General features: G+C 44.0%; 2 protein-coding genes across 4 annotated transcripts in view; both read right to left on the bottom strand.

Annotated features, from left to right (window-relative positions):
- GAREM1 (GRB2 associated regulator of MAPK1 subtype 1) overlaps nt 1-6,942 on the bottom strand; it is an 87,464-nt gene extending 80,522 nt beyond the window's left edge. For both annotated transcript variants that reach the window (XM_088536335.1, XM_088536337.1), the window contains exon 1: nt 6,822-6,942. In XM_088536335.1, coding sequence (XP_088392461.1) covers nt 6,822-6,942 — 121 coding nt within the window. The remainder of the gene's footprint in view (nt 1-6,821) is intronic.
- A 7,415-nt stretch (nt 6,943-14,357) lies between these two features.
- Nucleotides 14,358-21,001, bottom strand: part of LOC104566381 (ras-related protein Rab-10) — a 28,046-nt gene continuing 21,402 nt past the window's right edge. For both annotated transcript variants that reach the window (XM_088536347.1, XM_088536348.1), the window contains one exon: nt 14,358-14,552. In XM_088536347.1, coding sequence (XP_088392473.1) covers nt 14,478-14,552 — 75 coding nt within the window. In that variant the 3' untranslated portion in view covers nt 14,358-14,477. The remainder of the gene's footprint in view (nt 14,553-21,001) is intronic.

The raw sequence follows: 21,001 nt of genomic DNA, 5'->3' as shown, positions 1-21,001 counted from the left end.
ACGTTTCAGACTTGGTGTGCGAGCGTCTGTGGGATTTGGCAGTTTTCGTAACATCTCTAGCCTCATTTCTCCCATTTCAAATCAGCCGCTGTGCTAAGTGTTGGCTCTTAGGCCTTGTAAGAGTCATCCGCAGGTACGTGCCCATGCCCTCCGCGGGCTGGACTGCACCGGCCCCTCTCCCAGTGACCCTCTCCCAATGACCCTCTCCCAACGGGTGGACATGCACCAGCCAGGACACAAGCACTGCAGGCCACAGTGGTCTGAGAAACTCTGACCACAAACGCTGCATAAAACTTATTCCAAAGGGTAGCACTATTAAAAGCAAAAATTTCAAACTTGAAATATGGCCTCGCTTTTTTATTTTTTTTAAATGAAGGTTGGTTTTGAGTCATATGCAGCACACATTACGATGATGAATATTTTCCTACAGGGGAGAGACTTGAGCTTCTCCAGTCCAACCGAGTTGTTGCTTCCAATGCCAAAAGGAAACACGGCAACACCCATGCCCTTTGCTGCTGACGAACCACCGCTGGAATGACTGGAACACACTGCAGGTCTTTCTCCCTTTGGATCCTGCAGCATCAGGCCATGCTGTCCAATATCCTCCAGCATTTATTCTTGGCATACTCCCTTGAGTTGCCTTAACTGGACTGTTACAGGGAGTGCCAATCCATGTAATCGCTGAAGCCAGGAACACCTAGTCCCAGAAAAGCATTCACAAAGCATTAAAAAAAAAAAAAAAAAAAAAAAACACCCTTTTTTTCCTATGCTAGTTTTGTACCAACTCTTACTACCATATTTTGCAACAACAGCATATGATTTCTCAGATCAGATTCCTTAGAGATTAAGGGTTATGCTGGTTAGGACACCTCAGTTCCTTTGATTTTTAGGTATATCTGTGTCTTATCTGAAATCTACACGCGATCTCAATTAAACAAGCAAAACAAAGGCAAAAAAAAAAAAAAAAACCACTAGCCTTCCTCAAGGACCTAATCTGCCTATTGAAAATGATGGCATTTGAATTTTGGTTAAAAAAAAACACTTAATAGTGTTCTGCTATCCAATGCCTGGTCTGCAACACTGTCCCGGGAGAACTGGTTCAAGTGTGTACACAAAGGCTCTGCCCAATAGAGTCAAAAATATCGGGATTTAAAGCAGGAAGTAGAAATTTCATATCTGATGGTAGTAAGAAATTTGAACATTCATAAAGGATGTAGTAAAGGAGACGAAGGCAACTATTTTGCAGCTTAGCAGCCCTACAGCTCTGCTGCGGGCCTGGTGCACTGCAAGCAACACTCTGTGCAAGAAATGTACAGTGCTATATATGAAATCATTGCCAAACACAAAAGCAGCTCAAACGCTGTTTTTTTTTTTTAAGCTGTACAGTGGATATGCTACTGAAACGCTACTTGCCTCACTTGGAAGCCTGAGAACAGGTTTTGCCAAGTTGCTGGACTCCATCTCCAGGAGGGCCCTATCATCTCCACAGGCACCATGGCTGGCTGCAGCCCTTAAATGAATTAAAAGCTTTTTCACTAAAATGTTTCTGGAGCACAACTCTGCCAGCAAGGGAGGAGAAAAAACACACACACACCAAATAGGAGCAGTGGTTAGTGGCAACCTGTCAGTTGTTTTTTCATTCAATTGCTCTGATGGAATCAACAGACCACAAGGAAAAGGAGGGAGAGAGGCAGAGGGAGACAAGGAGAGGATTCTGAGTCTTCAATGGAGAAGACACAATGTGAAGAATAAAAAAAACAAAAAGTTAGAGTTTTAAAGCTTAAGAAATGGAGTTGCAGGAACGCAGCGTATCCTGGGGATAATTTTTGCCTTCCACTCAAGAGCCTTGTCCATGAGCACAGTCTACAGGAGAACTGCACCCACCAGAGCACACGGGCTGCCCTACCTAGAGCAGCGATTCGGCTCCCACACGGATGAATTCCCTGTTTTTTTCCCTTTGAAAGCTTCATTCCTCCCCCGCGCGATCCGTATTTCCTTGTATCAAGACCAGGCTGCCGAGCCGCTCTGCAGTGGCTGCTTGAAAGAAGATCATTCACAACAATTACAGCCCGGATAGGAGCCCCGGGACCTTGGAAGAATACAAGTCTTTGTAGTTTCAAAGTATTGTTCAGCCTCCCAGATAACCCACATTTGTAGAGTGACGCAATATGAAATTTTCATTATGTGCATGGCCAAGCTGTTCCATTTAGTATAATGTTCTTTGATAAGCTACGAGGGTGTTTGGTTTCAAGACATTTAGAACTAGACTAAGCCTTGCAATACTGTCAGGAACAACAGTGCTCTGAAAGGGAATGCAATAGATGGCATCACAGGGAAAGGTTTCAAAAGGGGAGAGAAAGAGGCCACCTGAACACCTTAAGAAAGAAAAAAATAGTGCATCTGTTGTTGTGTAATCCTACCAAGGAGAACTGGGGACTGCAGTGCAATAAATACGAAAATCTCCTCGCCCCCAACAGCAATAGCAGGACAAACTCACTATGCTCCTAGTGCTGTTATTCAGAAGGGTTTTTTGGGGGGCTAAGAAATAGCAATCATCTTTTATTTAAAATAAATTTTGTCATCTATTTTATGGATTTTTTTTGCCTTCTTTATAGACACTATTTCTGTCATTGTATCTCAAAGCAATCACACATTTGCAGCACACAGAGAACAATTTTCCTGTGAACGTTAGTGGCCAGCAAGGATCCAGAGACTCCCTGGCAGGAAAATTCAGCAGTTTTCTCATGGTGTCTAGCAGGGAGCACTTCTCTACAAGCCGAGATCTTCGCACAACCAAACCAGTGCTACTATGTTGGCTCCCAACAGCTTCAGTTTCTGTAACACATTTTCTGAAGTAATATACCAGTATGATTGTTCCTTGTGAAAAAAAGGAAATAAATAAATAAAAGGACTACATGCCCTTTTGAGCCTAGAAATTCTAGTTTTCACAGAGAACCTGCGAATTTCTGTGAACTTTTCCAGTTCCTACACAATCTACGGGTCAAAAGAACTTATTAGCACAGCCAGCTCTGTAATAATTGTGGAAAGGAAGCAATGCTGGCAGGGTAGAAGAGACTGTAACTGGGTAAGGAATGATGAATTGATGGAGTCTGAAGAGGGCAGGGAGTGGACACCCAGAAAAACTAGGCCTGAAGGTCAACTCCATGCAAAGCAGCACTTTTTGAGGTGCATTTCTTGATAGCATTTCTCTTTAGCCATTTAAAGCCATCCTTAGAAAAATAGTTTCTAGAGATTTACAGCCCTGAGAAAACTGCAGATTAGCAACAAAATACAACCATACGACCACCTCTAGCCTCTTCTCTGGATCAGCTGAACGCAGCCGTCCAAACCTCCAAGGGCACCCGTGATTCTGGGGTATCAGCTGCGCTCACCTCCTTTTGCATCAGCCAGACTGGGACCGAAGCCGGTTCCGCTGCGGGTTCCCCGCGCGTGGACACGTGGCCCTCGGTGTCCCCAGCGCCAGCGGGGTTGGCACAGGGAACGCCGCAGCGGGCTGGCCCGCGTCGCACTCTGGCTCTTGCTTCTCTTCCTCTGAAACTGCCCACTCACTGAAACCCAAAGGATGGCATAAAGTGCCCTCATGTTCACTGGGAAAGGGTGAGTAATTATTTGTAAAGGATAACTCAAATATAAAACTAAGTAATCAAGAGATGTTGGAAAAATAAATGGAAAAAAAGTACTTCCTTTCCTCTCAGGAGTGATATCTTTTTTTTCTTTTTTTGTATTCAGTATGTTCAAATAATATATAAACATTCACCAGCAAAATATTAGAACACAAGAACAGGACGAAGCAAAGACGCAAGCACTGACCCTCAAAATTATACTGTACAGAACTTATCACTTAAGAGCATCCAAGAGCAGTAAGAGCATGACCTGGAACCCAGCGAAGCGGTTTTATATTTTCACATAAAAAAACAAAATAGTTAAAGTCAACACATTTATCATTTGTCTATAGATAAAGGCATGTTTGCCTAACTACTTCCACTATATCATAAAACTGCCTTCCTCTTTCCTCCTTTATGCCATTCCATCATGAAAAAGCCCTCCCTTCCTAGGAGGAGACCAAATTTAGTGCACATAAATATTTCATATCTTCAGCCTGTCAAGAAATCAAGCTGAATGACTTCAGGGCATTCTTCCAGGAGCTTCACATCCCAACTGGAAATGCAAGACTGCATTCATCCTGCCCCCTTCCCACAGCAGTTTGGAAGCCCTGAAAGTGAGGCAGCAACGAGAGACGTTTTGTGTATATCATCCAAAAACGTTACCCATTGAGCGCTCCATTAAGAAAGGAGGACAGAACACAGCAAGGCTGTCACCTTTTGAAGAATACACGTCCCCAGCTTTTCCATTCCCTTCTACATCCTGGTCCTCCAAGGGAAATGAATTCATAAAACCTCATAGTCACTGAAACAACTACCTGCTGTGGAAGGACTAGCTAACTATTAAGTCTACAGGGAAACACGTAAGAGGTTTAAAGGTGGTTCAATTTCTAACAGAGCACATAGAGCTTCCGCCGTCTCGAGAGGAATTCAGCACTTAGAAGTGACCTTGTCTGTCTATGTAAACTAAAACTTGTTGATGAGCGTCTACAAGCTGTACGTCCCCGTGGTGCAGGCAGGAACCGTATCCTGATAAAACTGGCACAAGACACGACGTTGTTAATAGAGACAGCCATAAACTTTCTATGCATCAGATAAATTACCAAGCCCCTTCCAAATGTACGCTATTTTCTTCGGTATTTCATCAAGAAATTCCCCAACAGTAGCGCTCTGCTCAGCGAGACAAGGACCCATGACCCTGGAACAGCAGGTGCCCCAGACACTTGCACAAATTTTGCATGTTCCCAACTTTTTCCCCCCTTTAGCAGGCTACATGCTGATTCATGGTTTGTTTTCTTTTACTGCAAGGCAGCCTCTTTTGGAAAGAGGAAACGTCTGCTCTGAGTACCTGGGAGACTACGGCGTCTATATTCTTCATAAAATATTGATCTGCCTGCCATCCGTGATCCCAGGAGTAAAAATGTATGTCCGCAGGAGTAGGAAAAGGGAGATGCAAGGGTTCCTGCTCACACTCCGAGCTGGCCAGATCTGAACCAGGTCTGGTCCAAGAGCCTTTCTGACAAGTTATCGCAGCGCCTACATCCCGGGCTGCCTTTTAGCAAGATTTAGCACAGAGCTGAAGCCCCGCTCAGCGTAAGCCAGACCAACAGCTGCCTAATGTCTGGCCACTTCAGGGCATGGCCAAGGGAGCTCAGGTCCGTCTGATTCCATCTGTGTGTCCGTGGGCTTTGAGTGGGGCACCCGGGAGAAAAAACCTTTGCACAAAGCTGCCTCCCCAACAGTTATGGGGCATTCCCGCCACCCGCTCTGAAATGAGACCACCCTGCTCCTCCCGCCACCAAAAAACTCCATACGAGGGGAAGGGGGGAAATTATTTGCCTCATATCAACTTTTCCCACATCTGAAGTTCTTTCAGGGCCCTCCCACTGAGGCAGGTCAAGAGGAAGCGGGAGGTTAGGAAGACGCGTAACACACAGACGGTGAAATTAGTAAGTCATCGATATATTCTATAAAAGTCTGAATCACTGCCAGCAATCTCAACTAAATGACAGCCTTAAGTGCAGGGACTGGAGGCCATCTTAGCTGTTTCAAGTGACAGAAGGTATTACTGCGGGAGGAACTTTAATATAGCAGCTCTGCCATTATCGTCACAGGACAGCGTATGGTTGACACTATGAAAAATAGCCAGCTGCAGTTAAAAAGGCGAAAAACCTTCCTTTAACCTGCTCGAGGAAGCCCTGCAAGGGAGAGGAAATGTACTGCATAAGCAAGGGACAAAGTCAAGAAGGCCCTGGCTGGCATCATCCAAAGATTATGGGAAGTGCAGTTAAGTAATAAACCAACCCCAGTGTTGACCTGCACATAGGGGAGTAATAGGAGACATTGTCTGTGCCCATTTTTAACTGTTCAAATCAATACAAAACTTTGTAAGAGAATTGTTCTATTACATCATAAAACTGCGGGGGCAGCTCATAAGCTAATGAATTATAAAGCCTGGACATTTTTTCCTGATTTCTGAGATATCTTTTGCATCCCCTCGGGGCTGGGAAGGCCAGGCGGTTTTTATGGGGCTCCCACACAGCCTACACAAACAGCTGCTGCATGATGCGGTGGGTGTTTTATATATTAAAAAATAAATAAAAGAAAACCAACCGAACGATTACTTCCCCAAATCTCTGTGCTAGCTACTCTCTAGGACAAGCATGCAGGAGCAGTAAGATGCTGCTGCTGTCACAGCCATTCCGTTGCACTGTTTCTGATTTCCCGTAGTAAACAGAAACACGCAGACTTAGAAGCTGTAGGTTAGAACACAAGGGAACAGCACTAAAGTTTTCTGGCGACTTAAAAGGCTTCTCGAGTTACCCCTCTTTAACAGAGGTCTATTGCTTTTTTAGTAAACAGCGAGAGGATGTTTTGTGATTTAGCCCACTTTGATACTCCTTCTCCCTTGGCCTTGTGGCCACCACGGCATCACCGCATTGCAATATCGGGTCTTTAAGCACCGAAAATGCCCTTGCGCGTTCCACCTGGCAGCCCTGAGGACCCTGCTGGGGTCTGTGAGCCTGGGGCTTCCCGAGGCCCCCGTGACACCCACGGCGGGACCGGGGCTCGCCGCTACCCCCGCCTGGATGTGGGCGACGCGGGGGGACCCCAGCGCGAGCCCCGCTCCCCGCGAGGCTCCGGCGGCTGCCCCGGGGCTCCCGCCCGCCCGCCCGGGCCCCGGCGCCCCCCACGCACCGCTCTCCAGCCGGGCGATCTGCGGGAGGCGGTAGGTGCTCACGAGCAGGTCCAGGGGCACGGCCACGGCGCTCCACTTCACCTCCTTGAGGCTGCAGCCCGGCGGCGGGCCGGGGTCCATCTTCCCGGCCTGGGCAGCGCGGCGCCGCCGGGGCTGCTCCCGCCGGCGGGGAGGGAAGCAGGGAAGGACGGAGGGAAGAGGGGAAGGAGGGACGGGAGGAGAAGGAGGGAGCTCGCTCAGCAGCGGCCGCCGCGGGACATGCCGGGCCGGGCTACGCAGAAGGGGCCGCCCGCCGGGCGGCTGCTCCCGCCGCCCCCGGGGACCGGCTGGGGCCGCTCGGCGCTCTGCCCGCCGCCGCGCCTGGCCCAGGAAGCGCCATCCCAGCACTGACTAATCAACAGGGTGCGAGCAACGCCTGCGCAGCTGCCGCTCCTCCCCGCGCCGAAAAGGAAAGTGCCGCGCGGGCGGGCGAGCGAGCAGCGCCCGGCCCGGCCCTCTCACTCCACCCTCCGACCGCTCGCCCGACCTGCAGCGGCGCCCCGAGGCGCGCGGCCGCCGTTGCGGGGCCGTCGTTGCGGCCATTGCGCGGGGCCGTCGTTACGCGGCCGTCGTTGCGCGGGGCCATCGTTGCGCGGCCGTCGTTGCGGCCATTGCGCGGGGCCGTCGTTGCGCGGGGCCGTCGTTGCGCGGCCGCCGTTGCGGCCGTTGCGCCTGGCCGTCGTTGCGCAGCCCTCGTTGCGCAGGGCCGTCGTTGCAGCTGTTGCGCGGGGCCATCGTTGTGCGGCCACCATTGCGCGCAGCCATCATTGAGCGCGGCCGCCGTTGCACGGGGCCATCGTTGTGCGGGGCCGTTGTTGCGGCCATTGCGTGGGGCCGTCATTGCGTGGCCGCTGTTGCGCGGTCATCGTTGCATGGCGTTGCACGAGGCCGTCGTTGTGCGGGGCCACCGTTGCACGGCCACCGTTGCACGCAGCCATCATTGAGCGCAGCCGCCGTTGCACGGGGCCATCGTTGTGTGGGGCCGTCATTGCACAGCCGCTGTTGGACGGGCCTGTTGTTGTGCGGGGCCATCATCGCGGCTGTTGTGTGGCCGCCGTTGTGCACGGGGCCGTCATTGCACGGCCATTGTTGCGTGGGGCTGTCGTTGCGGCTGTTGCGCGACCGCCATTGTGTGCAGCCGTCGTTGCGGCCGTTGCGCGGGACCGTCGTTGCGCGGCCATCGTTGTGCGGCCGCCGTGGTGCGCGGCCCCCGTCGCAGCCCGCACAAAGGGATCCCACGCGTGTACCTGCCTGTCACTCACTGATCTTCCCAAGCCCGCGGATTCACGTGCGCTGCTTCCCCAGAAAACGAGCAGAAGGACTGGGGAAACCCATCCGAGCTCCCGTTTGGGTTCACGGGCAAGTAGATACAATGTTGTGCTTCATGTGTCAAGGCGGCTCGCAGCAAGTCTTTTGCGTTAAGTCTTCCCACTGTTTACCACAGGTAATTCTCCCTTGAAATTCACCCTGCTTAAGAAAAATCCAATTAAATTACAACTTTGACTATGTTCCTCTTATTTCAGTTTGCACCTGTGGGCCAGATGAACATATAAAGTATGAAGCAGGATGCAGAGAAGTTAGAGCAAGATCTTTGGCTTACTGGGGTTGCCCAAGGAAGTATTAAATACATGCGTGGGTATTGGGTGATCTTCAGGATGCAGGAAAACTTTAAATCAACCAAAAATTCTATATTCAAAATGGTTTATGTGATGAAGTCTTATATTATATTCATCTACATATATTTTAACTTGTGGGATCTTTTTCTTTGCTAGGGTGTTAACATCTCCCGACTGCTAGACTGGAAAGGGAAAATGTGGAAAGCTGTTGCATACTCAGGTGGCGTGTTGCAGGGTGCTGACTTTCATTCACTTTGGGGTCAAAACTGTTAATTTTATTACTCTGCAGTGCCTAAGCCTGTAGGATTGACTACGCAATGACTGAGAACGTCCCCAGCTAATCTCTGTCCCCAGGGTCCACGTTCCGAGGTGTCCGTCCTGGGGCTGGTGCCTCCCGAGGGAGGAGCCCTGCCGAGTCCTTGTCATGGGCAGGTGCCCGTGGCACCGTTGGCACCGCAGGGCCACGACGGACGCGCTCGGGCTCTGCTCCGTGGCGACGCGGAGCTGGCGCCTTCCGTGGGCTCTTCCCCACGGCGCGACGCGGAGCTACGGGAACCCCAAGCAGCTCGCGTCAGCCTTGAACCCCATCCTGGCTTTGGCCACACAGGGATTTCTCAGTCTGAATTACGAAAAGATATATATAATTCTCTGCTAGATCCTGCTTATCATAATAGCTAGTATTAAAACTATCCATACAGATTGTGGATTTTTTCCGAAGTTGCATCCTTTCTACAAAGTTTGCAAATGCTTTGACTAACTTCAGTGAATGGAGCTATTGAAGTGCAAAGTGTGTGTGTATATACATATAATATAAAAGCATCCTTATGTGAAATGAGAATGCCAGAGAATGGTTCTAGCTTTTTCAGGTTTGACAAGGTTACTGGATGCAGCGTATCAGGCAGAGCAGAGCAGGTCAGGCTGGGATTCTCCTGAAGCACTGGTCTGTCCAGAGTCATTTTGAGGGCATGATCTTAGCCAACATTAATTACAGCACAGAGATGCTCTCACAACATGTGCTTCTCAAACATCACGCACTTCTGCTTTCTGGGAAGAAATGTGTATCCTCCACTGCTGGTTTTTTTGAAGATCAATTTCTCCTTCTTCACTCAGTTTTATGTCATACAGCTTTTAAGCCTGGCTTCATATAACCATCTTTGTTTGCTTTCTGTTTGTGGAAACCTACCTTACTCTTTCCCATTCTATTTGAACACAATGCGTTTTTTAAAATGTAAATTCTAGATCGAGTCTAAATTTCATTCTATGAATAAGAAATACATAGAACATGTCCAAGCAAACTAACATCATGTAACTTAATCATATTTAACTGTTTTAGTACAGCTCTTAGAGTGACTTTGCTGGGTGCCCCAACTATATTATAGCTGAACCTTCTTTCAGTGAATTCTGATAATGACATCTACGGTATTCAAATCGCAAGTGCATATGAATCGGTGCCTCTTCCTCGTTTTAGCTGCATCTTATGTATAATTAACACTTTAGATAAAATTGTTTCTCTGATGTTTAGCTATGCCTCAGACCATAAGTGTGTTCTCTTGCCAAGTCTCCTACACATTTGCAAAATACTAATGAAGTAAATATAAGCTTTTACAGAAATAAATGTTAGCAGATCCATTTCGGGATCAGGGCCTCAGTTGTTTAGTACACCTTAGCTTTTGCATATGTGTCTTTCAGACAGCAGTCAGAGATGGTCTTTTTGTACCTAAAGGAAATTGTAGCCATAAAATTAAGCAGTGGCAGGGGGGCTCATAAACATTTCTGAAACTATTCACAAGTGCACTTGGAATTGACCATGTTTCATGTTGGTTTAGCAACACAGTTAAAGACAGAATGCTATAAAATCTCTTAATATATTTACTGCATGGCCAGTAAAAGAAAATAAAGTGTTTCAGATCATCATCCATTCATATCTGTGCTAGCATTTGAAATCGAGCTGTTCAAAACAAACTTTTTTTAGTACGGCTCTGGTAACTTGATTTAAACTTCGATGTGAACACACCAAATAAAAATACGTGCGTTATACAGTAAATTTCACATCTATCTGTGCAGCCATTTCAAAGTTCTTTTTTTCATAAATACTTTAAAGAAAAAAGAAATGCCTTTCTTCTTCCTGAATATGATTTGCATTTATCAGACCTGATTTTCAGCATAAATAATATTCACAAGTCCAATGAAAATAAGAAGAGATGCAGTGATCATTTTAGAATTGGATCCTAAACTTTTCTTGGAGGTGAGATGGAAAGTTGAAAGAGAACAGCATATTTGGTGTAGCTGATCTCTATGTATTTCATGCTTTTAAAGCAAATGCTATTTCTGTCTTATCGGGAAAATCCAAGCAATCTTTGCTTATACAAGGTAATGTAAAGAGACCTAAGGGTCTCTGGTGTGTACACTCATCTTTTATCTTCTACTTCAGTGTAAGAGGCATTCCCATCTCATTCAAGCCCCATTTCTTCTAAAAATTCCACCCGTAGAAACGTGTGTGACGATCATCCAGCCCTCTTCAGAGAGAATTCCAACGTAAATGAAGGTAACGCTCTCAACTTGCAGCTTTTTTTTTTTTTTTATGTCTAATTGGATGAACGCCTCCCACCGCTCTGTAGCTGCGGCTTGGCAGGGCGGTTGGCTGGTTCTGTCCCATCTATTCAGACCGAGACACGCTCCTGTGGGGACAGTCCCCGAATGCTCCCAGCGCCTGTGCTCAGAAAAGGCAGAAGTTGTTTCTGCACAGAACAAGAGATGCAGAGGGGAGAGGAACCCGGCTGCCTCGAGCATTAGGTGAAGCAGGAAGGGAGGTCCTGCAAACCTGTCCTGGTGCTTGGGCACCTAAATATCTGTACTGCCCTAGGGCAGGCCCGTGACGGGACAGCACCTAGCCACAGGTCATGGAAAACAGAAATGGAGAACGGATTAGAAAGCAGAGTTCAGTTCTTAAGAGAAAGAGGGGGGAAAAAGAGCAAAATAAAACCAAAGAATTAAATGCAGACCTAAGCTCAGAAAACAAGTAGCTAAGCTTCTGAGTTCAAGATGGCTTGAAGTTCCTTCAGGATCCACTGCTGAAGGCAAAATGGCAAAATTAGATCAACACAGAGGAAGGAGAGCAAAATAACAGATTAACTTGGCTGAATCATAAGAACTTCAGTGACCTGAAACAAAGTAGAAAGTAGGTCAAATTACTAAAGTATGAATATGTATAAATGTATAGAACATGTATAGACAACACCAGAACGATAAAGTCTCAGAATGTTAGACAACTTAAAACTAAAAGATAAAAAAGATGTTAGACTGCTGGATATTGGAAAATTGCACAGGAGAAGACCAAGGGAAAAGCTGCTGTTACTCCCTGGAGGGAGTCCAATCACTGCCCATGGCTAGACAGCAATATCCTAAATATCTTTTTTTTTTAACTTCAGTTTTCAAAGTAAGAAGGCCGATGTAGTTCAACCACTAGCACTACTGACAAAAGACTGAGAGTTTAGGCTAGAATAATAAAGAAATAGATTGGAAAATGCTTAGATAAAGATTTTGAATAGACGGGAGCTGATGAAATCCCTTTCGGTAATCAAATAACTGCTCCTAGCAACATTACAGCTGCTACTGATTATCTCCAAGATATCAGTGGTTCCAGAAAATTGGGAAAGTCAACCAGGGCATCTCTCCTAAAGGGTGAAAAGAAGGAGAGAGCTCAACAGGCTCTGTGGATAGGGCAGGAAGAGTGAAGATCATTGGGTTTCATCTAAGGTATTCTTACATAAAGAGAATACGGCCCAGAAAAGTATATAAAATGAATGCAAAACTGTTTCAAAATAATTTATCCTACCAATCTTGGGGGACGTATCACACGGGATTCCACTGAGATGGAATGTCTTGGGTCCAGAAAAATTCAGTATTCTTACCAACATCTTGGGTAACTTATTCACATGTGAAGAGCACATCTTTAGGCAGGGGTTTCAACTATGCTGAAGGGCAGAATTATGATTCAGAAGGATCTTGGCAATTCGGCGAAAATGAAATGCAACTGAATAAGGAGAAATACAAATTTCTATGCGTATGAAGGAATAATCAACAGCACAAACAAGTATCAGAATGAATAAGCAGTTCTTCAGAAAAGAGACATCCTGGATCACAAACTGAACAGTTAGCAATGTCAGGTTATGTTAGGTAGATGCTGGAATGTTTAAACAGGAGGATCACAGATGAGATAATGAAGACTTCATTTTAATCTATCCAGCTGTCATTGTTTCAGCTGGAATATGGCATTCAGTTCTGAGCTCTGTAGCACAGTAGAGAAGATTAACTCAAAGGCGCCATGAGGAAAGCAACAAAAACATCAAAGGATATAGACTATTCAGACTGCAAGCAGTGGTAGGAGGGACTGGAATGCTTTGGTCTAAGGAGGAGACAGGGGCAGACAGTGGTATTCACACACAGCAAGAAGAAAGGGAGAACCTGCTTCCCGTGGGCACCAGTTAGTTTAGGTATTAGGAAAACTTCCTGCTTGCAAAACCAGTTGAGTAAGAATTACTCAGTAAGTTACTCAGAGTGGAGTCTCCATTACTAGAGGTCTTTACACAAACATCTTCCTACAATGGGCACGCATGGCAGATCTGGGACTAGGATAAGAGCAGGACACACACTCCAAATCTCTTCCAGGAACATTTTCTTTGTTGCTTCTCTGCATCTAAGGACAATCGTTTGTTCCTCGCTGCCAGGTTCTGATCCAGACGCTGCCTTCAGTAGGTGCCGCCCGCAAGCGCACGTGGCCACGCGCTGCAGCAAGGGCTCTGCAGCGAGCGCGGTGTCCCAGGAGCAACATGGATCACAAGCACCGCTTCAGAACAGGCCTCACGAGCCAGACCTATTCCAGGAGAGCAGGGACTTCTAAGGACAACCACCCCGTGGAGTTCCTGCGCCTGGGCTGGGGTAGCTCAGAGGACTTTGGCACGGTAGTTATTATTCATTCACAAATGGTATAAAGGCCTAAAAATCAAGAACCACCACATCTCCCAGGCCAACAGTAAGAAGAACAAAAAGACAACATCATTCCAGCAATTCTTCACATTTCACAGCTTGCATTTGCTTTCTGGGTGTCCTGCAGGTTTGGATTGTGTTGGGTTTGCTTTTAATTAAAGAAGAATAAAACAACATCCTGATTCTGTCCTCATTAAATTTAACTAAAATCTGATATTCTCCACTGAAGTTAGCTATAAACAAATACCAAAGTGATGCAATAAGCAGCCTGCACTAAAAACCTCAATGCATACTGTGTACCTTTTAAGTATTGTGATCACTTACAACAAAAGGAACGAACTAATCAAACACTTGAAAACGCAGGTATGCTGATAAAACCTGCTTGATTTATCTTATAAAACAACTTTTTATCAGCAAAAAATGAGTACGGATTACATTTTTTCATGTTTTCTCTAAAGAAGGCTCAGTGCATACCGGTATTACAGGTAGTTTCTTCTTTCCTTTTGGCTTTCACCTTGGCAGGCTTCCTGTTCCCCGGGTAGCAAAGTAACACATACATTTCTAAAATGGGCATAAAATTCCCACAACGTTATGTTAGGGGACTACTTAGTGAGCTAGTAAATATCAGCCTTTTAAAGAGATGTTATCTTGGGGATAGCATAAGTCATTTCATATGTGAGAAGCTTGTCTGTACAATAAACTCAGTGTTCATGGTGAGTATGGTATAAACAACACAAAAATGTTAAGGTAGTTTTCTTTTAATATGAAAAAAATAATACACTTAATTTGTGCAAACATTTCTCCTGTAACATTCAGAAGTCATACAACATAACTGCATTTTAAAATTCTGAAAATAGCATATAAAATATCAAAATATTTGGCAAGTCAAGTCAAGTTTGTGTAGTACAAAAGATGCCCAAATATTGTATTTTGGAACTAAGGCTCACTTTTCACATCCTCTGCATTAGTCAATATTTTTTAAAGAGAAAATGGAAAAACAGATGAAATGATATTTCATAATGCACAGCAGCTTCTCTTCTTACTTTCACTCAGATCCACAACATCTAAGTCATATAATAAGCAGGATTTCTGTAAGACAAATAAAAGCAGATATATAATTAAGACAACTAGAATACAATCTTTGAACAGCTTGAATTTTCTCATATATATTTTAATATACACAAGCAAAAAATGGTGGGGTCACTAGATATATCTTTCCTTTTAATATTTTTTAAAAAAAGATTGCCATTTTCTAATAAAGTAGATGGAGATTGATGTCCGTGCAAGTCACAGCTTGATGTATTTACATTCTATAGCTACTTCAAACATCTTTTCTGACTCTGAAGGTAACAGAGGATAGAAAACGACTTTTGAGGAGAGAGTACAAAGCATATGAACTGATCCTGTAGGGCTTTGCTGACAAGAATCATTCTAAATGTACAGGCATTTCTGTGGACTACATTAATTTTCACCAATTTGCTGTTAGTTACACTAATTTTTGAAGAATTGAGCCAAATCTGGTTTAAAGGGAGGGGAAATACAGATAATCAACATCCACTAAAAAAGACACAGACTATTAATTGTTATGAAGGAAGCTAACTTACTTTGTGAAATTTATTATACTTTTCTACATTGCCTTGTCTGTATTTAAGAAGCAAGAATATCCCCAAATGTGAAGAACCAAACTTACTGAGACAGAACTATCAAAATAGCATTCCACCCTTGTAAAACATTGCAAAAGAAGATTTTAAAATAAGATCAGCAACAAAGGATTTCCTTTTGGCAATCAGCTCAGTCAGCTAATGAATGCTGAGCAGAGAAATAATCAAAACCAGCTACGCAAACAGGACAAGTAAATGTTGCAACTTTGGACACTAAAAATATGTACACGGAACCCCAAATTCACAGACAAAGACACACAGTGTCAGGTGCATAGGATAAAAAGCCCTAACTTCTGCACTTCCCATTCTCCTGTATTCCTCCTGGCAGGTTTACCAAGTTTGTAATGATATACAGAGAAGAACCCGCAGCCACTGGATTCACCACATTCCTCTCTCAACCCAAACCCAACAGTCATAAACATCCATTTCCCACAATACAGAGAAGCTTCCAGAAAGGTCAGCTTTCTAAACAGGAATTTCATGAAATTCAAAGCATAGAAAAATAAAAAATTTGGAAAAATGTCATCAAGTAGTACAAGGACAACCATTATTTAGGATTATTAGAAAAATTTTTTAAAAACATTATTTATAAAAAATGTTTTTTCCTTTTCTCCTGCAGCTGTGTGTGCAGCCGGGGTGGTGCCATGAGCAGAGCTTAAGCCCTGGGGCTGCAGGGACGCTGACGGATGGGAACATCAAATACAAGGGAAGAGCCTGGAAGTGATGGATAGAGGTGGGAACAGAGAGCAGGAAAGGTATCACAGCAGCTCCACCTCAACATGGACACCAAAGCTGTCAGCAGGAAAATTATTAAAACTTATCGCTCTGACTCTAGGGTGCTTGATGACTGTTTGTCACTTCCTGATTTTAGGAAATACTTACCACTGGTGACATATGAATGATGGATGAGGAAATACAGCTTGTGCACTTTTATTCTTCTGTTAGGAGTGACAAGGGCCAATGAAGATAACATCATTTTTATTATCTCTGAAAGTTCTCACATAAATTCTGCCTTGCAGCTTCGTAACTGCTGATTTTTTTACACAATCATGGAAGATGCTTGAACACAGGCACTCACCATTATGGTTTGTGCTAAGCGAAGACAGCACTTGATAGAATCTGTGACTGCAGATTGCAAATATAAAATATAAAACCTTTTCTAAAAGAGGGAGAAAGGCAGAATCAAAAGTAAACCACTGTAAACTCAAGGAACACTGCACCACTGGTTTAGAGATTCTGACAAAAAGCTTTGGAAGAAAATGATACCGAAGAAAATTTTACATGCACTCTATTAGGACCAAGAAGAAAAAACATTGAGCATTCATTATTCTGGACATAAAATAAGTAGATTTTGATTCATCTCTCTTTTTCCTTTTTCTGCACAAGAAAAAGCTTCAGTTTCAATACTAAAGAAATTCTAGAAAAAATCCCTGTTGAACTAAGTTCAGAAAGCAAATTTCATTTAGTAAACTTTAGAGAAAACTGGTAATTTAAAAATGTTTCAGCCTATCTCAAACTTCACACTTCCAGTTAAAGGGAAGAAACACATATTCCCTAAATGCCAAAGACACTTATTTGCAAATATTTTGCTACTTAATAGTACTTTGCTTAAGTAAACTATTAGTGTATAGCAAAGATCTTTAATACTATAACTGATTAATAATGGCAAATGGCAAAACCTCTCTGATGTGAAATTGTTTGTATTAACTGTGAATTCATTATCTGCTAATAGATAATCAATAAACTATCCAGGACAGAGATGAAGAATAGGTGAATGATATGAGAAGAATATGTAATAGTTTGTTTTTAAATTCATTTAAATGGGAAGATGAGGAAGAACTTCTTTGGTGTGAGGGTGCCAGAGCCCTGGCACAGGCTGCCCAGAGAGGCTGTGGAGGCTCCTGCTCTGGAGATCTCCAAACCCGCCTGGATGGACCCTGTGCCCCTGCTCTGGGTGTCCCTGCTGGAGCAGGGCTGGACTGGGTGATCCCTAGAGGTCCCTGCCAACCTCAACCATTCTGGGATTTTGTGATTTTAAGCATCACTTCAGTTTGATGAGCCACTTTCACATACGATCTTCAAGCTAATAAGGGTTTCATAAAATCATAGAATCATAGAATGCTTAAGGCTGGAAGGGACCCCTAGAGATCATCTAGTCCAACCCCCTGCACACGCAGGGTCACCTAGAGCACGTGGCACAGGACTGCGTCCAAGCGGGTTTGAAGATCTCCAGAGAAGGAGACTCCACAACCTCTCTGGGCAGCCTGTTCCAGTGCTCTGGCACCCTCCACTGTTAAGAAATTTTTCCTTAAGTTCCTGTGGAACTTTTGGTGCTTCAGTTTGTTGCCATTACCTCTAGTTCTGTCAGTGGCCACCACTGAAAAGAGGCCAGCACCAGTTTCGGATTCACTTAAGCAAATCTGCTCGGCATACACTTAAGGGGCACACCTTCACAGCCTGAAGAGATGCTGCGAGTCCTGCCGGCCTGGCAGAAGGTTGAAAATGGCGGTGCCGGTGCCAGGCGCCACAGCGCTCAAGCCGCGCAAAGGCCGGGCGCGGCGTGAGGAGAAGAGCGGGAGAACAGGGCGGGCAGCATTCCTGCCGCGGGCCCTCCTCCCAGCGCCACCCTTCTGCCTCACGTGTCCGCTCAGCCTGCCCACACTCACATCTCACAGAACAAACCTGCCAACGGGCATCTGCTTCAGCCAGTCTTTTCAGCTCCCTCCACCATCAGTGGGGAAGGTCTGACAGGATGAACTGCTCTGCACACTCTTCTACCTCTCTTCACCAGCCATGAGGGGAATTCAAATTACCAACTTCTGCTAGATACCTAACTTCTAAAGAGCTAATTTTGGATGAGATAGCTTGTATCCCAAATGTTCTTGGCTTTTTTCTTGACCAGGGAACAAAAGCTAATCTGGTATACAATGAGAAACATCACTCTAACATCAGAGAATTTCTTTGAATGCCTTCTAGTAAAGTGAGCTGTTATGTCTTAGTTAAGAGCACTTACCTTTCCTTGCTGAAAAACTGTGCAAGTCATCAGTGCTAAAGTAAACATGGTTCACCTGCTCTGGCACCACTTTCTGATATCCTTACTATTTCACTATTTTGGAGACAAGGTTGCTAGAGAATTAGACAACTAGTATGAGTATATTTCAATGCCCCACAAAAGGCAACCCCAAAATGTTGCCTGTTAGGAGACTGATTTAGAGAAACAAGTGTAACGGACTGGAACTGAAGTTACTTTTGTTTGTAGTTTGTTTAAGATCTGGGGATTTTCATTCTCTCTAATGATAAAATGATCATAGTTAATGACTATTTTGCTTATATTGAATAGTGAGGCTTGGCAGAGAAAGGCAAAATATAGAAAAGAACCTTGTGTAAATAAGTTAATGTGGCTTCCAGGCCTGAACCATCAGTAGAGAGACCTTGGTTATTAAGATTGGTCCTGCCATATTCTTAGCCTGTATTTCCATGCATTTTCTTCTGTTATTCTAGAGATGAAATAACTTGTTCAAAACACAAGATTCTCCCTTTACAGCAGCAACAGGTAGGACAGGGCACAAGTAGTATCAGCATGAGCTAGGGCTATATTCGCACAGCGAAGGACTACTCTGGAGGCAGGAGAGGACCAGGAGAGGATAAGGAGCCAGAATCAAAGGGATTTAACCACTGCAGAATATTTTCCTTAAGAAGTTTCAATGGAACTTGTTATTCCTAAATCCTACTGTTCCCAATGTCTAGAACATATAGAACATGTGGGCAAAATGTGGGTCTCTATCTCCCTCTTCTGTTAATACCGTGTAGACTATAACAATGCGGTACTGCAACCAGATACTTGATTAACTTCAGAAGACAACTGTATTTAGACGCAGAATCCTAAATCCTACATATCATCTACATAAGGATTAGTATCATTCCACTCAAAAAAACTCAAAAAACAGCACAATCAGGCTGCAAAGTCAAAATCTTTCAGAGACAAAAGCCAGAAATAAGGCCAACAGTGTAACTTTACTTTGGTCTCCTTGAGTAGAGGTCATTTAACTTTAATTATATGAAACCAAACAGTTTGAGATATGGAGTCTTCTGTAATCACTGGAAAGGGAAGCACCTCCACAATGTGATGTTATCCTAAAAAGATGTGTCTCTATACATTGAATTTAGAAGATCCTAGACAACTACACCAGACAAGTCACCTCAATTTTAGTTTGCCAAAAGTGCATGCTAAGATGAGTCCCATCCCATATACTTAAATAAACCTTAAGGTTAAGTTTTGATTTTCATGGCCTAATTATATGCTACCATTTCCAGAAAATTATATCTCGTTCATTCAATCTCCTTTGAATTAAACAAGATGGTGTAGTAAAATTGTGCCCTACATTCTCCTGATACCAAGTGAGTTGGTATCATTTAGCTTTTCACTTTAATATCTATACCTTGGTTCCCATGCGTGCAATGCAGAATAGACCACTTGGTGTACATCTAAAGTACAGCATTAAGAGTATTATGAAAACTCTCATGAAAAAAAATGACGTTCTGTGGTCAGAAAAGGACAAAGAAAGGGCAAATAAAGGCTGGGACTCCATGCATGACTATGAGCAAAAAAAAAGAATGTACATTACTTGAGACACATGGATCTTTTAGACAAACTAACAATTCCATGGGGATTAAGTTTGATACCTACAATGCAAACTCTATCTGGAGTGGCTGGTTGAAGCATTTGAAACTCATTTTGTTGTTATTTCTATCTGCTGCAGGAGACCTCCCTTCCGTAGAATTACTCTGATTTCCCTTCATGCAGCACAGTATTTCCAAGGAATTTCTCAGGAGCTTAATCACCATTTAGTTTGACCTCCCTATCATATTTGGTTAAGATCAGCTAGCAAGTCCCAGAGTTATCTTCAGCAGCAAAGGAATGAGACACGGGATCCCATAAAAACCCTTGTTGCCATAAGAATGGAAGCTAAAGAGAACAAGGGAAGACAGAATTGAGGCCCGATGCTTTTGAATGTTCATCTCAAATTACACTGAACTATTAAACTTGACACACTACTAACAAGGAAAGTTCTTAAACGGATTTTGTCTGTTCTCTGCTCAGGAAATATATGTTTACTTGATATTATATCAAAACAACCTTGATAGTTAAGCATTTTTAGGAAAGAGGCAGAATATAAGTTTTGGCTGGTTTTACAGCAGTCTTTAGAAAAGCGCAAAAACTTCAGTTCTTGTTTGTTTTTGTTAAATAGTTCTTCTCATTCCGCTTCCACTTTAGAAAAATACCAAACACCACACCCAGAAAGAGAAAAATACAAAAGCTTGTAATATTTTTGGAAAAAGCTACTTGAGAGGCCTCCTGCTCTTCAGCCATTAAACCAAACAAGACAAAAGTTCAAATATTAACTGCATTCCGGGTGGTATTTTGGGGGGTTGGCTGTGTTTTTTAATGTACTGAATAACAGTAACAAATATTTCACTGGCAATCAAAAGTCATTTGAAGGAACAGCTGCCATCTATTAATGAGCAAGTTTAGGCATATCTAAAATCAGACTCATAAGAACAGTGAAAATGTAAAATGCTGTCAACATATCTAAGCAAACCTCTGGAATACGTGATAACTTGAGTAACAGAAATATTAATTGACCCTAGAGCCTTTCCAATAAAATCAAATTAGTTAATAATGACTTATTTGAAAAAACAGGAATTATCCATTCTCAGAAAACGGCATGACTCCCTAACTGCTGCTGACAGACATCATTACTAATGGAATCAGACTGTTTGACAGAGACTACTCATACAAGCTAACGTGCTAGGACTGAGACCAGTGTTGAATGGTTTTCATAGATTGTAAATACCTGAAAGGCTACGTAGTGCTTT

This window comes from Tinamus guttatus, unplaced genomic scaffold (assembly GCF_059628265.1).
Source record: "Tinamus guttatus ecotype Peru unplaced genomic scaffold, ASM5962826v1 Tinamus_guttatus_pri_ptg000659l, whole genome shotgun sequence".
Classification (NCBI taxonomy): domain Eukaryota; kingdom Metazoa; phylum Chordata; class Aves; order Tinamiformes; family Tinamidae; genus Tinamus; species Tinamus guttatus.
Note: the sequence above shows the minus strand (reverse complement) of the source record. Positions and strands in the feature narration are given on the sequence as shown.